This window comes from Cervus elaphus, chromosome 16 (assembly GCF_910594005.1).
Source record: "Cervus elaphus chromosome 16, mCerEla1.1, whole genome shotgun sequence".
In the NCBI taxonomy this organism is placed as follows: Eukaryota; Metazoa; Chordata; class Mammalia; order Artiodactyla; family Cervidae; genus Cervus; species Cervus elaphus.
This window is the reverse complement of record NC_057830.1, coordinates 36659395-36678101: the sequence shown is the minus strand read 5'-3', so window position 1 is coordinate 36678101 and position 18707 is coordinate 36659395. Positions and strand designations below refer to the sequence as shown.

The following is an 18707-nucleotide window of genomic DNA, read 5'->3' as shown; positions in this document are numbered from 1 at the left end:
TGTTATGCCAAATATGCAGGTGAATTTTATTATTTGTAGATATTTTAAGAAGAAGAATGTAAAATCAGATAAATTTCAATAAATCTGATTGTAATAAAATTATAATTCCAGAAGAATAAAGTGAGCATATCTAAACCTTTTGAAACATGATTCACTTCTCATTTCTGCAGACTAATGGATTAAGAAAGCATGTTGGTTCCACTGCAGTTTCTTACACAGCTTAGTGTTTTTAAAGTGCTGTTTATTATTTTCCAGTTTCCATAAGAAAATATATCCTTTAAAAGAGTGCTGTTGTTTAGTCACTAAGTTGTGTCTGACTCTTTTGTGACTCCATGAACTGTAGCCTGCCAGGCTACTCTGTCCATAGGATTTCCCAGGCAAGAGTGCTGAAGTGGGTTGCTATTTCCTCCTCCAGGGGATCTTCTTGACTCAGGAATCAAATCCGTGTCTCTTGTGTCTCCTGTATTGGCAGGCGGATTCTTTACCACTGGTGTCACCTGGGAAGTGTGTCCCCCCTTCCCCCACCGCTCCTGCCCCCGCCCCACACAAAAGAGTATTACTTCTCTTTAATTTTCTTATTGAATGAATAATTAGAGTTGGAATAGCTGACATTGCCAGTCTTACTTACTTTTTTTTTTTTTTCCTGATAAATCCCATGTGCTTTTTACCTTACAGTTGAATAAAGTCATCTGTGTTTTGGAATATTGGGAAAATGCCAGAATTTTCTCCATTCTTGATTCCCATCTCCTAAGTCCCCTCCTTTCATTTTTATTGATTCAGACAAAACACTCTGTTTGTAAATATAGTAGTTTCTGTTAAATCTAGTAACAGAGAAGTAAGGACTTGAATTCCCTCCCCTTAACAGAAGTTTATTATTACCTTTTTCAAGGGAAATGTTTGGAAGACTTTTATCATACCTCAGAACCTCTCCTAGAAATGCCCTCAGGAAGATCAGGGGAGGAGGAAGCAGGGAGAAAGGATTTTTTTGCTTCATCCAAGACCTAATGTATAGATGACCTCTTTCTTAAAAAGAATGCCTTTCTACCCCCACATCTATAGGGATGGTACCGACACTTATCCGGAGAAGGAAATGGCAACCCACTCCAGTATTCTTGCCTGGAGAATCCCATGGACAGAGGAGCCTGGCAGGCTAAAAGTCCATGAGGTTGCAGAGTTTGACACAACTTAGAGACTCAACAACAACAATAACAAACAACAACTGACACTATGTTTGATTAGACTTTAATACTATTTGATTAATTTTTGACTTGACTTTAATATTATTTTAAAAATAAACACAAATGGCTCTTTCATTCATAAACTGAATTCTGTGTTGGAGAAGCAGACATGAGAGGAGACAGGAAATCTGGGTTTGCTCTCATCCTTAAGTCACTTGCTCTCTGAGATGTAGTCCCCTGGGTTGGAAAGGCTGTATCAATTCCCTGAGACTCCTACATCTTATCATCCAATATGTATACAATGTCTGTTCTTCAGAAATCCCACCCACCAGAGGACTATATTACTGTTTAGTTTCGTATCCATTAACCTTTCAGCATGAATGCAAGCTTTCTGGTAAGATCTGTTCCATGGTAGATAAGGAAATAGTGTAATCAAGAAGAGCAAGCAAAAATTGCTCAACTCTGCAGGGTCAAAATGTACAAAGACTTTGGAACTCTCGATCTCCCATCCCTAACTAACAAGCATACTCACAATCCCAGCCCCCTCAACCAGGTAACCCATGCCAGCTCTTTATTTCTAGCTTGGCCCCCAGATGGTGCCAGGTAAGTCTTTCAAATCTGCTTCTAAACCTGTGAACATCAACATTTGCTAAACTAACTTTCAGAACCAATCTTTCCGTGGCTAATCACAGATTGGCTAATAGGAAACTATTCATCTCCTTAAAGAATGGTTGACATGGATGCCCCAGATGTTCAGTGAGATCCATGAGAAGGTGGAGTAAGGTCAGAGTAGGCTGTGAAGTGGTAAAGGTCTGTTCCTGCCCTCCTGTGAGACCAGGATGAAACTCACTTTCACTTTTTTACTCTGGAGACAGTTAAGAAAGATTGGAAAACAGATCAGGGAAAACTGCTATTTGCTTACAGGAAATCTGTAAGTACAGGAATATCAGGACATCACAATAGTGCATTCAGCTGCCTCAAGCCTCAATAATGTGCAGCATATCCAGAAAAAAAAATCTCCTGGCAAATCTTCACATGTGCTGTGGGTTGAAGCCTTCATTCCTATGCAACAGTGGTACACAGTGCATGATGACGTCTGCTTTTCTTTTCCTTTCAGAACTTCCACAGGAATTCCTCTCATTGGTATAACCCCAGATCTGGCTAGCAGAGATTCTTCCATCCATTGGAATGCAGAGAAGAACATAGAGAAGGAAAAATAATTCTAAGTGGCTGATGGATAAGTTGGTATAATGTCCACTGGTCATTTTTATAGTGGTGTTTCCCCTTTTTGTCTCACTGGTTTGTAAGTACTCTTTACACATTATGGCAGCCCTGAAAATGTGCTGTCAAGATCTCCTGATACGTAATTGACTGACAGTCCCACATTTTGTCCTTCTGGATCCATCCCTGTGCTCAAGCTATACTTCCTACTGGCTACTCCCAACCAATGGCTAAGCATGGAAGAGGTTCTAATGCAGGCCTGTTACTATAAGGCCTGGGATTTCCTGAATGGGGGACTTTGTCTCATGTGCTCCTCATCGGCTGGCCAAAACTTTCTTCTAACTGTGCAACAGTCTGATATATTTCTTTCCCAGTACTTCTTCCCTTTCACAGGATTCTGACTTAGATCATAGTTGGAAGGCTCTCTTTCTTCAACTTTCTCTTTTTCCTTCACAGGAATTTCCCCCTTATATCTTTTGCATGATTAATTATGTCTTGGTGTCTGTTTACTGGGGAACAAAATTAACGTATATATTAAGGATGTCAGCCCTTTGTGATATATGTTGAAATGAAATATATATGATATATGATATAAATGATATATATATCAATATATATGATATAAATGATATATGATATGAAATATATATATTTCTTCCAGTCACAAATATTTAAAGGAAAACACCTCATGAATATATATATACATATGAATTCTTAAATAAAACATAAAGAATAGAATTTTTGAAAAAAATTGACAAATTTCCATCAATATTCAATACTTTTCAGTTTGATAAAAGATACAAAAGGGCAAGATTAAAGTATAACTTTAATTGGGAGCAAATATTGTAAAACGTATAACACAATAAAATTATTTTCTGGAGTATATATGTTCTACTGTCTAACCTTTGTCATTTCTGAAAAGTCAGAAAATTTATATTATTTTGTCACTGTAGATAGTATATAGTTTTTGTTTTCTAACTGATTCACATTGGTCAGCTGACGAAAATGTGACCAGAGGCTTGCAGGAACCTAACCCTGAATTTCCCAGGAATGGTTCCATATTCACTAATTCAGTGTTTGCAGTGACTGTATAGAACATAACTACCATAAGTGTGAATAAACTGTGGATGTCTGTCTGGGTATGTCTGTACACACACACATACACAGTGTGCATATGCACATGTATGTATAGATAATCCAGAATTTATAATTGTTATATGCAGGATTACTATGACAAAATACTCCACTATTTCCAGAAGCTAGAAATGTCATTTGAATTTTAATGAGTTCATTGATTTTCAACAAAAATCTTACCAGAATTTTAGTTGTAATTGCAAGAGTTAGATTGTAGAGAATTAACATATTTATAATAGTTCTATTTCTTCTCTTACTCAAAATATATTCTTTAATAATGAAAACAAATTTTTTTAATAAGCATCTGGCCTGACTTTGGTTAGCAATTTTTAGATAACTTTTATTTCTTGTTCCTATTATAAATAGTGTCTTTTCCTTATTTGATTTGCTGATATATGGAAATGGCCTTAATTTTTGTACATTGATCTTATGTACTGAATTTCTTTCATTTCTTTTTCCTTTCAAAAATTAATATTGATTCTTAAAATTTCTGGATCATCTTGGATTTCCTACAAAGGCAATTATCTATATTTAGTTAACAACTTTATGTCTTTCTTTCAAATGCTTATACGTCTTCTTACTGCTTTTATATTTAATTATAGCCCCAGTATAATGTTGAATTTTAGGGATAATTATAAACATTCTTGCCTTAATCTTTACTTTAATGGGAGTGCTCCTAGACTTCCAATAGTTAGGATGATGTTTGTATACCTTTTGCTAATAATTTGTTAAATTGGTTCCCATCTATTTCTAATTTGCTAAGTGGCTTTTTAAAATTCTTCTCACTCTTAAGGTTTTATGATTTTTCACTTTTAATTTATTAATATGGTGAATTACATAGATTGATTTTTATATTGAATATTTTTCTGCTCTTAATTTATGAATACTACTTAGTCTTAATATAATATTTTCTTTTATATACTTTACATTCCATTTTTTGGTAGTTTATTCATAATTTTTTCTAGTGCCATTTACCAGTAAGATTGGACTATGATTTTCTTTTCTAATATTTTATTTATTCTGCTTTGAAATTATAATTGTACTCACCAAAAAAATGATATCTGGCTCTCCCTCTTTTTCTGTTCTCTTGGACAGTATAAATATATTAGAAAATCTGTTATTTGAAGATTGTGGGAATTCAAGTAGATTTTTATTTCATATTTACTATTGAAAGATAGTTTTATTGGTGATAAAATTATAAGTTGACATTGATTTTTCTCTTTAGTACTTAGAAGATTAATTCTTTTATGCTATTACTCATTTTTTGCTGCTGATAATTTTGCTATCAGTCTAACTGGCATTTGTATGAAATCTTTCATCTCCTTAGTACTTTCTATTTTTACCTTTTATGTTCTGCATTTTCATAAAAATGTGAATTTGCTTCCATTCTGTTGAGTACTACAGTGTCTTTTCAGAGTGATTATTTCTGAACAGTTTCCATCTGTTATTCTTCATTTAAATTTTAAAAATAGAAATAAAACACAGATGCAGAAAAGTGCACCAACTGTAAAGGTACAACTTGATGGATTATCACAATCACCCAGATTTTGAACAAGAACACTTCCAATTCCCTCAGTCTCTTCCATAGGTAATTACATTCTTCCCTAAAGGTAATCACTATCTCAATGTCTAACTTTATATTTACGTCTATTTTTGAATTTTATTTAAATCATACAATATATATTCAATCATGTCTAGCTTCTTTAGTTCAGGATTACATTTATGGGATCCACTCATGCTTTTCATATATATCATATGGATCATTTATTGATGCTGCTTTATATTAATAGTATTTAAGTGTATAAATAAGATAATATTTTATTATCTTTTCTTTGTGTGGTGTTCAACTATTGTCGATAGTGTTGCAATGAACTTCGTGTGAAGATTTTTGGTGCACATGGCCAGAATTTCCATTGGATATATTTCCTAGAAATGGAATTACTGGATCTTAGGGCAAAGTATAAATTCTAGATGTTCTACTTTCGTATATATTGACACATACTTTTGCAAAGTAGTTGTACCAGTTACATTCCTATCAGAGGTACAAGCATGTCTATTGTTGGTCTTCTTAATTTTAACCATCTTGGTGTGTATGTAGAAATAGCTTATTGTGGCTTTAGTTTGCATTTTCCTGGTTACTAATGAATTCAAGAAACTTTTCATATATTTATTGGTTGACTATCTTTTTTGTGCAGTGTTCAGGTCTTTTTTTGAAATTCCTATTGAGTTATCTGATATTGTTTTCTTATTAGTTTTTTTTAAATAAAATTTCATTGAGGGATAAAATGTGAAAAAAAAAAACAACCAATAAAATCATTATTGTACAGCTAGCTAGAATACTCACAAAGGAAACATCCTGATTAAGAAATCCATTCCTACCACAATCCCAGGAGGACCTTTCATGCTCATTCCCAATTATTATCATCTTTTTCCTTCCCAAAATTAACAACTATACTGACTTCTAAGATGAGAGGTTAATTTTGCCTATTTTTTATATTTATATGATTGGAGTCCTAGGCATATATATATTTGTATTTAGTATCAATCTTACATATGAGAGTCACCTTATTATTGCATATCGCGTTAGTTTTCTTCTCAAGCTTCTAGACTAGTGCTTTCCAATAAACCTCTGTAACAACAGAAATTTTCATAATGGAAAAGAATACTAAAAAATAAGAATGTTTGTGTATATAATTGATTCACTTTTCTGTACAGCATTAATTAACACAACAGAGTAAATCAACTATAATAGAAACGTTGTCTAGTTTATATGTGGCACTATTTGGTCACCCTATGCATATTAGAAGCTTCCCCTGCAAAAGACAGAATTGACCAGAGCATAGCAATTAAATTGCCACTTGATGAAAAGAAATACCTCTAAGTCACTGAGAAAATAGTTGGTGACATTTATGAAAGCAGGAGGAGAAGATTTGTGAGATGGCTGACAAATGTTTTAAGTGTGGTTTGAATATGATGAAGCTGATGTTGCTGGTGCGCTTTGCGGCAGAATACAGTTCTACGGAGTATAGTGGGTAACAGCAGTGATTAAAACACTGAGCGTTATTATCATGAGCTGGGTTCCAAATTCCTTACAGAGATAGTTAGCAGGAAAGAAAGTTCCTGCTTCATGGACCTTATAATCTAACAGGGATAAGTGTTTTAGGTAACTATTTATGAGTGATTTTGTTGTCTAGAGGATGGAGCTGAGGAGACAATTGCTCAATCGAAAAATGTTGGCAAATGCTCATGTTTTCAAGGTGGGACATGGAAGAGGAGCTAGAAACTAATAAAGAGCTGGGAGAATAAAATATCAAAAGTTTGAGGGTTTTTTTTTTTTTTTTTTAAGTATGATCTGGAGTCAAATACAAAGAATTGAAAAGAAAGACTGAAGCATTAGAGATAGTCTGTTATACACATTTTGTAAATGGACACACTATTTGCTATCACCATTTATGACAGTTTGTTGATGTTCTTACATAACTTTTGTTGGGGGAGAAATACCTTAAGAGGCACATGGATAGAACATAAATTCACTTTTTGTTTTGTTTGTTGCCAAATTTGGTGACATTTAATAGCTGTTCAATTCCTCAATGTATTAGACAAGAGAGCATTGTGGTTGCAATCGGCCAACACCATTTACTTAAATCTGCCTTTTCTCTTTATAGATTTCTTCGTATATAATATATATATATTTCTCCTTATGTGAAGTCCCTCAGTCGTGTCCGACTCTTTGCGACCCCATGGACTGTAGCCTACCAGCCTCCTCTGTCCATGGGATTTTCCAGGCAAGAATACTGGAGTGGGTTGCCATTTCCTTCTCCAGGAGGTCTTCCGGACCCAGGGATTGAACCCGGGTCTCCCGCATTGTAGGCAGATGCTTTACCGTCTGACCCACCAGGGAAGTCCCTATTTCTGCTTATATATTATATAATATACTATATTAATTTTCAGCAAAATTTTGAATTTCTCTTTTTCTAAAGAAACAAATCCTTGCTCATTTTAACTTCTGGAGGATAGAATTTTTGGCATTTGAAAAGAAATCTCTTCAAATAGTTTTTGGAAAAATATTTTATTTTTCTTTTGTGGTTTTTCTCCTTTGAATGTGGAAGGTTTAAAAAGCCACAGCTTCTTTTCCATACAAGTAACTTCCCACATAAACAAAATAATAGCTTCTAAGAAAAGTTCGAAGCTTTCTAATAATTTATGATTCAAACCAAATACTTCTTTGGGACTTTTCCCACACTCTGTCATTGGGACTGTATATATACAAACTAAACCATAATGTCATCAGAGTGATTCTACTTCCTAAGAGTTCAATAATGTCGAGTAATAATAGCTAAAATTTAAAAAGAGTTTATAGTTTATGAAGAACTTTGACATATGTTTTGTCACTGGGGAATTTGAACAGCCAAATATAAGATACTCATTTACTGCTCATATTTTTAAGATGATGTAACTTCAATTTAAGAAGTCAAATGAGCTGACCCAATCACACAGTGTCTTAGCAATAGAAACCTAGGTTTTCGGAACCTAAATCTTTAACACATTTTAATAAGAAAAGGTCCACAAAAAATGAACTTACTGTTGGTTTGGAGGTATCATCAAAGTAAAAGAGCATCCATTTGATCTTTTGCAAGGATTGGTGAATTATGACCCATGACCTACATCTCGCTCCTTCACTGATTTTTTTGTAGGTGTCCTTTTGTAAGGGCACCTTTGTAAGAATGTTTTTGTATTTTTAAGGTTTGTAAAAACAAATCTTACATTTGTAAGAATGTTTCTGTATTTTAAAGGTTTGTAAAAACAAGCAAGCAGAGAAAAAAATTGCAACTGTTGTGTGACCTGCAAAGCCTAAAACACTTATTTGGTCCTTTACAACAAACTGTGCTGATCCCTATTTTATGGTATGGTTGGTATTAGGCATGCCCCGAGGCTCTTGCTTTTCTGTCAAACCTTTCTCTAGGTTTAAGATTTTGAGAGGAGGGTAGTCTTGCGTGTTTTCAGGGCCCTCTGGCCTGGACTCCCCAGAAAGTCTCTGGAAATGGACCCGTGTAACTTCCTTGGCTAAGGAACTAGACCCCAGAAGAATAGGGGCTGGCTTTTCCCTCGGCTTTTGCCTCAAGGGTAGGTTGGCTGTATGCCTTTGGGTGAGGATAAGAGCAACTTTGGAGTCATTCTTTATTTCTGAACATCCAATAATGTTCTGAAACGTCTGGCTTAGAACTTTACGTGATAGTGGTAGCCTAAGGAGCATTTTTCAATAATGAACATAAAAACAAGTCATTTTCTCGTTTTCATATTCTCATCCTGAGCAATTGTGTGAAGGAATGCAGGCAGAATCAGGAGTCTGAAAAGGTTTCCTTCTATATGAAATATAATTTTTAACATTTTTATTGGCATACTGCTGACTTACAATGTTGTGTTCAGCAAAGTGAATCAGTTATACATACACATATAGACACTCAAGAATTTTTTTAGTTTTTTTAAAATTACTTTTCATTGGAGTATTGTTGCTTTATAATGTGTTTCTGCTGTACATCAAAGTGAATCAGCTTTATGTATACATATAAACCCTCGTTTTTGGATTTCCTTTCCATTTAGGTCACCATTGAGCACTGGGCAGAGTTCCCTGTGCAATACAGTAGGTTTTCATTAGTTATCTGTTTCATATGTGGTATCAATAGTGTATATGTGTCAACCGCAATCTCCTAATTCCTCCCTCCCCTCTTTGCCCCTTGTTCTGACTCATGCAAATAAGTTTCTAGTTCAGTTCAGTTCAGTCGTGTCCGAATCTTTTCGACCCCATGGACTGCAGTACCCAAGGCTTCCCTGTCCATCACCAACTCCAGGACCTTGCTTAAACTCACGTCGATTGAGTCAGTGATGCCATCCAACCATCTCATCCTCTGTCTTCCCCTTCTCCTTCTGCCTTCAACCTTTCCCAGCATCAGGGTCTTTTCCAATGAGTCAATTCTTCTCATGAGGTGGCCAAAGTATTGGAGTTTCAGCTTCAGCATCAGTCCTTCCAATGAATATTCAGGAATGATTTCCTTTAGGATGGACTGGTTTGATCTCCTTACAGTGCAAGAGACTCTCAAGAGTCTTCTCCAACACCACAGTTCAAAAGCATCCATTCTTTGGTGCTCAGCTTTCTTTATAGTCCAACTCTCACATCCATATGTGACTACTGGAAAAACCATAGCTTTACCTAGACAGACCTTTGTCAGCAAAGTAGTGTCTCTGTTTTTTAATATGCTGTCTAGGTTGGTCATAGCTTTTCTTTCAAGGAGCAAACATCTTTTAATTTCAAGGCTGCAATCCCCATCTGCAGTGATTTTGGAGCCCAAGAAAAAATAAGTGTTATCTCCTGCCATTACAGACTACTTCTGCTTTTTCACTTCCCCGTTTTGTTCACTCCCTTTCAGATGGCACATCTTCTACTTTACCCTGGAGCAAAAGAATCACCAATACCAACTCAACCCTTTGCAATTTGTTTTCCTTCTGTACTCTGAGATTCCAGAAGGAGAATTTGCTTCCCTCTAAACTGGATGTTGCTGACGGATGCTTACAGAATTACTCTCTCACGCTCTAGAGTTTCTTTGGCTATCGGGGCATTTTGAGTTGTCCCAGGCTTCCAGATGAATTATGAGAAATTGGCAGAGGAAGCAGTGGTCTCAAAACCAGAAAAGCAAAAAGTGTTGATGCCAAGCCAAGTTCAAATGGAAACAGTCATTCTCCTTTCAGGCCAGTGAAAACTTAGGTTTATGTGAAGGCATCTGGAGGAGGGCTTCCTTCACTGTGAAAGGGAACATGTTAGTCACTCGGTCATGTCTGACTCTTTGTGACGCCATGGACTGTAGCCCACCAGGCTCCTCTGTCCATGGAATTCTCCAGGTAAGAATACTGGAATGGGTTGCCATCCCCTTCTCTAGGGGATCTTCCTGACCCAGGGATTGAACCTGGATCTCCTGCAATGTAGGCAGATTCTTTACCATCTGAGTTTGTGAGAAAGTCCCAGTTTGTGAGAAAGCTCATCCCATGCTGTGCTACAAACGTCTTGGGCTGTGGGGAGACACAGTGATGGCCACTGACAGATGGACCATGACTTCAGGGGTGGGGGCATCTGGAAGACAATATTCTTTGAAGAGGAAGAAATTCAGAGGTGTGAAGTGAAAAATCTCCTTTGCTTTTAGATTATGTCAATGCAAGTCAATTGGTCCCAACTCATATTTATGGTAGGCTGTCAGTGTAAGGCAAGGCTTGTCTATTACATACTTTCAGGGTGAGTACAGGAGAGGGATGAACTGCCACCAAAAACCATTAAGGAAAGCGGGCTGTCTTCTGAGGACTTTCATTGAGCTAATATTTGTGGGGTTCAGTAAGAACCATAGATGCCTTTCCTGGGATTTTTCAGTCTCCCTGGGCCCTGAAACCTAAATCTGCAGCTACCCAAATCTGTAGCTCAATCCAAAGAAGATGAACACCCCCAGAGTCAGCAAATCACTGAAAAACCAGAGCAAAGCACTGTATAACTCTTTGCCTTTATGGGAACAGATGTTGTTGTATCTTTTTGTTTTTCAGCTTAACACTTGCTCAAGCCCCCAATCTACTGTACTGGAAGGAAGTCAGATAAATCTGTCTTCTTGCTTCACTCCAAATTTCCCGAAACCCCAACAGCTTATACAATCTTAAGGGAGGACCCTGGTGTCCATTCAGTTGTTCACACTGATGTCCACTCAATGGAATGAGTGGATGAAAGCGTGGGCTCTGTGACCAGACTTCCTGGGTTTGAATGCCAACTCCACCACTTACTAGCTTTATGATCTTGGATAAGTTATTTAACCTCTCTGTGCCTCTTTTTTCTTCCATGGTGAAATGTACAGCAGTAACACATCTTCACTGAGTCCTTGTGAGGGTTAAATGAGTCAATTCACAAGTCTTAGTCTGTCTGGGTTGCTAAAACAAAACACCATGGATGTGTGGTTTAAACAGACATTTATTTCTCACAGTTCTAGAGGGTGGGAAGTCCAAGATCAAGGTGCCCACTGATTCAGTGTCTTAGAAGACCCCACTTCCTGGGTTGCACACAGCCTCCTACTTGCAGTGTCATTACATGGTGAAGAGATGGAGAGGCTCTGCTCTCTCTTCTTTTAAGGACACGAATCCCACCATGAGGGCTCTGCCTGCATGACCTCCTCTAAATCTCAAATGCCATACCTCTTAATTTCATCACAGATACTAACGGATAATAAGTATTTGTTGCCTTCAGACACAGATTTTGGGGAGTCATTCATAACCAGCAATAACTATTAATACGTATGCTGTCAACGTCCTCTGAGGGCAGATGAGTACCAGGTTCATTCCACGATGCTCCTACAAAGCTCTCACTCTCAGCTACTCTTCCAAGGTTAGAAGCACTATGTCAGTGCGTTTGATCTGAAGGATCTTCCAGCATCAGCCCCACCGAAGAAACGAATCCATTTATATGGAACCTTTGGTTCTTATCCTGAATCTTCCTTCTGAGACTGTACTCCACTTTTCTCAATGAAATTGTATTTCAGAGACCTCACTGTCCTTCTGGCTAAGTAGAACTTGGTTGAGGTCACCTTGGTCTAAGGAACGCATCAGGACTCCTCAAGTTCAAGTCTTGAGATAACTGGATGATTTTGGTTCTTTCTCTCCCATAATCGCAGATCATTTGACAATCAAAACTGAGTCATAAAAACTTTTCTTTTACTGAAATCCCAGAGTTTAGACAAGCCACTCAAGTTGGTGAACTTTCAAAAGATCTTAGTGTGTACTTCCCATTTGCCCCACTGGTAGTATGTTTTTCTTGACTTTTGTCTTCACTATATTGTTCCATTTATTTCTTCCCTTAGTTTGGAATGTATGCAATTTCAAACTATTATTTTAGTAGTTACTCTAGAAATTCAGCATGTATACATATTAAAGTCTAATATTAATTGATCGTTTTACCCTCCTCTGAAACAATAAAGGGCCTAAGAACACTTGGCTTTCTTTCGCAGAGTCCTCACTTTAATGTTATTGCTCCTATTTTAGACATTTTGTAATTTTATAAACTGCCTAAATGCTCTCAGGCTTCCCCGGTGACTCAGTGGTAAAGAATCTGCCTGCAATGCAGGAGACTCAGATTTGATCCCTGGGTGGGAAAGATCCCCTGGAAGAGGGCATGGCAACCCACTCTAGTATTCTTGCCTGGAGAATCCCCTAGATGGAGGAGCCTGTTGGGTTACAGTCCATGGGGTCACGTGTCCAAGAGTTGGACATGACTGAATGGTTGAGCACGCAGCATGCACGCAATACTCAGCCTTTAAATTTCCCTGTGTATCCAAGATATTTTCTATTGCACTGGTTGGAGTCCACACATTTCACTGGGTTGTGCTTTAAAATTCTCCTTTAATACCAAGCAACCTCCTTCATCTTTTTTAATGAGATTAATTTGTTGAAGAAAATAAAAATCTTGATGGCAAATAAGCTATTAGCCTGCATTTTCTTCAATAGCAGAAGTACAATATTATGCTGCCGTGAGTTGGTTTACAAGCACCATTTAACTCAACATCCTCTCTCTCCGATAACCCTATTCTCAGTAAGAAAACAGCACAAAACTGACATCTTTGGCTCAGACAGCATGACTCAAAGCAACCAGCACCCATCCTCAGACTTTGGGGTCACAGTTCTTCAGGGAGTCAGACTGGGGTGCAAGGTCAGTGACTGATAACTGCAAAAAGAGACAGAAATAAAATGTTTTCTTTGCTGAATGGGAAAAATTTAACAGAGGACATTAGATCTGCAATATCATTAAAATGAGTTTATATTTTATTAGATACAAGCTTAGAGTTTTCTTCAGTCTTAGGAGAATTTTTAAAAACAGCTACTTTTTTCCACTACAAAAGCTATAATTTTTGATATGCTTAAGTATATTTAGCCAAAGACTATAATGTTTTATATTTTATTGAACATGAAGAAGATGAGATTTGGGGAAGACTTTAAACTTTGATCAAACAATTTGGAAACAGGTTGTTCATTAGACAAGAATCTCATTAGTAGTATATTATAACAATTATGACAATTTACTTGCAATGCAGATTGTTACTCCTATATTTTGACATTTGCTATCAATTGAACATTTAAATCTTTTTTTGTTTATATACCAGTTTATTGGGGAAACTTACACTTAGGTTAATATATCTGTATTTAAGATAAATGAAACACCAGGAATTGCCTTCCCGTTTCTCAAAGTTCCTGATAAGACCCACTGTACTCACTATTAATTCTGCCTGCCACTCAGCTCTTTGCAGATATTAATTTTGTCATATGGATATGTAGAATAGAGAAAAGTTTTTCTTTCTCTTTGTTCTTTTCATCAATTCAAAATGAACATTCATATCTTTAATGCTAGCTATACACAGTCTGTTTACCTTTTTCCTTGTTTTTCTGCCTACAATTTGTATATCCTTTTTGTTCCCTTACTAGTTGTACCCTGGTTATGATTTCATCATCCAGACAGCTGACCATCCAGAGTTGTGGTTAACAGAATTTTAAAACTTGATTAAAATAGCTAGGCATAAACAGTAATAAATATTAGTCTTGCTCATTTTAACAGTAACCTAGACACATTATATAAAATTAATAACACATAAAGTAGCAGAAAAAGGCCACCAATAATCTGATCATCTTAAGTCATTACTGTTAAAATGAGAACATATTTGTTCTTATTTTCACTTGTTTGAAATTCTTACATATAAGACTGAGTGTTTTATACATACATTTACTATTGAAAACCTCTAGTGTCTGCACTCTAATAGATTATCTGTGATAGTCTTTTGTAGTATTTATCTGTGTTTCTGGTTTTCCTCCTTTCCCACATGGGGTATAATTTCAGTTCTTTGCCCCTTGAATTTAGGAGAAGGCATGAGATATTTCAGACAGAAACTTAATATCAGGTACATGATTTGCCAAGTTCCTCCTGTCTGCCACTGTGGTGTTGCAGACAGCATAATGTTTCAAGGATCCACCTGGTATCTCTCTTCCGTACCTGCTTAGTTTGTCTCACCCAGGTTCGATCCCTGAGTCGGGAAGATCCCCTGGAGAAGGAAATGGCAACCCACTCCAGTATTCTTGCCTGGAGAATTCCATGGACAGAGCAGCCTGGTGGATTACAGTCCATAGGGTCCCAAAGAGTTGGACATGGCTGAATGAGAACACACAACGTTCTCGCTTATAACCCCATTGCCATGGGTGTGGTTTTACCTTTTCTCTGTCTTTTTTGGACTGATGCTTGGTTTGGCAGCCCGTTCAGTTCTTGAAGCTCGCTTGCCTCTGGCAGCAGTCTCCTAACTCCGTGGCCAGTGACTGAAGACTAGCCCTACACTGTTCTCATTTTTGTTCCCTGGCTCCTGAAAGCCAACCCTTAGTCAGATCCTACCTTCCAGAAGGGAGTTCAGGCAAAATATTTTATATAGGCTGTTGCTTCCAATAGTTACTTAATAGCAAAACATTAGAAAAACAAATATCCAATGATTCAGGAATGCATGAGCAGATCATGGACTATTTGTATGGTAGAATATTGTAAAGCTTACAAAATATATTTTAAGAGTTTTGACCGAAGTGAAAAAATGGTTTGCTGCAGTCAGGGTAGATGAAGAGCTGATCTGGGGGAAGGTATGATCACACACACAAAAAAGCCCAATTCTGGCATAACATTCATTAACTGTGTGAGGAACAACAGGCTCTTCAGCCTCAGTTTTCTCATCTGTTAAACGCTGTCCACCTTGGCATAGCCCTCAACTGGCCCTGCACAGGGAATGGATGTACAGTTACTAACGTTTATCAGCCGCAGATTGCAGACTGCCTAGGGAGGATTGGCTTAAAGGTAACGTTGAAGGTGATCCAATGGTTTGGTGATTCCAGTGCATTTAAGCATCTGACTTGGTTTGTTATTTTAATGCTCTGTCACTGGGTTTTAGACCTTATGCCAACTGAAAGGGGCAGTGTTGATCTTCAACTAAGATTAGTTTGGAGTATCTTATTATTATACACTTCATTGTTCATCTCCAACATAATATTTAATTACTTTTCACAATGAAAATAATAAGCTGTGAAGGTGGGAATCAACTCTATTTTCAGTCATTGTTAAAAAGAAGGCCTGTGGCATCTACTGCTTTGAAATAAGACAACACCACCAGAGGTGCATATTTGTAATGCTCTGTTTTGATAAAATGCTTTGGTTAAAGTTTCTATTCTTTTGATGTGAATAAAAAAGGTTACTACTACTGTGAGCTGAACTACTGTGGAATGCTTCCTGGGAAATCAGTCAAGATGAACACATGAATTACTGAGAGAAGGAAAAAATGCAAGAAGAATCAGCTCTGATGGGGGTGGAGGGCATTAAATGCTAAAGTTGGACACAGGGCCAAAACAAACCATAAGAAACTGAGAATAAAAATTATACAGTTGCCTTAAAATGTCCCTTCTTCTGATTATACCTGTGGATTTCAGATGATATTTGTTCCTCTTGTTATGAAATATGATGGTTTAAATGGCTTTTCTGTTTATTGTTCCTTTAGGAGGGAGGTCCACATTTGCTCAAGATTAGCTTGTAGAGTTAGGAATTCATGATTTTGTGTGTGTATATGTGTGTGCTTTGTCTAAGATTGGGTGACTCTATGTCTTCTTCAGTCTCTCGGTCTAGTGGAAGGGAGACAGGGGAGCTCAGTTTTTCTCTGGTTTACTTTGCGGCAGTTGCCTGCTGACACATCTCCATTCCCTCTTCAATGTCAGTCACCAAACAGCATATGGAAGCCTGACTCAGTCCTGGAAGGCATCTCAGCAGGAACCTTCCCTGTGTTGAATCCCTAGGGAACCAGATTCCCTGATGCTTGCCCCTAGTATGTACTTTCTACCTGGCTCCAGCTCAGAAGGATGTTCCACATGTGCTGGTAGAATGGAGATGATTCACCCAGCTCTTCAACATGACATTGGATATTGAATGGTGGAGGTAAGACATCACCGTCTCTCTCCACATTACCCTACAGCCTGTCGGTACGGATCCTCACTCCTCTGCTCCTTCACATCCTAAGATATTAAAGTAGTTTAGCTGGATTCTCTTCCTCTTACTTTCTGGGCAGACAGCATTGTAAGAAATGATTCTTGCTTTTTTAAAAATTAATTCATTTATTTTTGGCTGTCCCGGGTCTCGGTTGCTGTGTGGGCTTTTCTCTAGTTTTGGCAAGAGGGGACTACTGTCTAGTTGTAATGCATGGGCTTCTCACTGAGGTTGGCTTCTCTTGTTGCAGAGCATGGGCTCTAGACACACGGGTTTCAGTAGTTACGGCTCACAGGCTTCATTGCTTTGTGGCATGTGGGATCTTCCTGGGCCAGGGATGGAACCCATGTCTCCAGCACTGCCAGATGGACTTTTCACCAATGAGCTGCCAGGGAAGCCCGATGATTCTTTATTTTAATCTAATCCTATCTGCCTATCTTGCTATATCTGAATGATTTCTTCAAGGTTTCTGGTATATAAAATCATTCCTGGAACTACAGCACTGAATATCTTTTCATAATCTTTATGTCATTTAGGTCATTTAGATAAGAATCGGGGAGAAGCGATTTGATATTTGTACACATATCGCATCTTGTCTGGTCTCCACATTGCTTCTGAATGCTTTCTGCTGAATCTTATACATATCTCTAACCAGACCACAGAGCAAGTCTTAGGTTTTCTTGCATTTTCAACACCATAACCAGTGCTTTGCATATCATTTACATTTTATAAACCATGGGTGAAATGAAATGAATTCTAATGCAATCTCTCCCACTTTCTTGCCTCCAAACTCAGGCTTTAAATATCAATATTTTTGCTGGCAGGGATTCTTCTAAAATAAGACTCGAGTCTCCAGTTTTCTTTTTGAGTTCTAGGAAGAAAAAGGTGATATTAGAGCACCAGATAAGAGAAATTTTCTGTAAGTAATTTAATAAAATAATTGGGTTAATATGCTTGGGTTTATATCATTACAAGTGAAATCCATGCTTCATTGCTTTCACGCTGGGTGAATTACCCAGGGAAACTGATAGACTGAAAAAGAAAATAGAAGCTTGTCTTTCCCTGACTGTCCCTGCCCTCACCTTCATATGCAGCTTGTTCCCAAAGAACAAGACAACAGGAGAAGATAGTTTGAATCTCTTCTGAAATGTTCACATAGATAGAGTTCTGATAGCTGTTATAAACGTCAAGTCGAAGCCACTGAATTATTTGAGTGAATCACCTGTGAAGACTATGCCTAAGAATGTGAGCTGGCTAAAGATATTATTTATAACTCACTTCCCAGTTTATTCCTTATTCCCCTCTAAGTGATTGACACAATCACCCAGAGAGGTAGATTAGCAGTTTGATGCTGGTTTTATCAAGAGGCACTGACTGAGGAAGGATGGCAGTGTCTTAGCTAGCTCAGTGCCATAACAGAATACTCTAAACTGAGTGGCTTAACAGAGAGAAATCTATTTTCTCAGAGTTCTGGAGGCTGGGAAATTTTATGATCAAGGTGCTCAGGGTTCAGTTCTTGGTGAAGGCTCTCTTCCTGGCTTACAGACAGCCACCTTCTCACTGTGTCCTCACAGGGTCCTTGCTCCATGTGTATGCGGAAGCGAGCACGAGAACAAGCTCTCTGCTGTCTCTTCTTAGAGGCTTCCCTGGTGGTTCAGATGGTTAAGAATCTGTCTGCAATGTGGGTGATCTGGGTTCAATCCCTGGGTCAGAAAGATCCCCTGGAGAAGGGAATGGCAACCCACTCCAGTATTCTTGCCTGGAATACTCCTCATGGACAGAGGAGCCTGGTGGGGTACAGTCCATGGGGTCACAGAGAGTCTCTGCTCATCAGGGTACCAATTTTATCAGAACAGCCTATGGCCTCATTTGATTTGAATTACTTCCTTAGGGGCTCTGTCTCCAATTACAGTCACATTGAGGCGTTAGGGCTTCAACATATTAATTTGAGGCGAACACAATTTAGTCCTTAGCAAGTAGGCTGCGGGATATGGGTATATGCGGAGATATTTGAACCAGGAATCTGAAAGCCTATTGTCTCCCCTGGTTGCCATGTGAATTTAGCAAGTCATTTCACATTTCAAACCTTAATTATCTCCTCTGAGGGA

The 18707-nt window shown here is 37.8% G+C and overlaps 1 protein-coding gene across 1 annotated transcript in view; it reads left to right on the top strand.

Annotated features, from left to right (window-relative positions):
• The first annotated feature begins 1653 nt into the window (after window positions 1-1653).
• Window positions 1654-18707, top strand: part of LOC122710045 (epidermal growth factor receptor substrate 15-like 1) — a 39796-nt gene continuing 22742 nt past the window's right edge. The window contains exon 1 of the mRNA XM_043927489.1: window positions 1654-1781. Within this exon, the coding sequence (XP_043783424.1) occupies window positions 1654-1781 (128 nt within the window). The remainder of the gene's footprint in view (window positions 1782-18707) is intronic.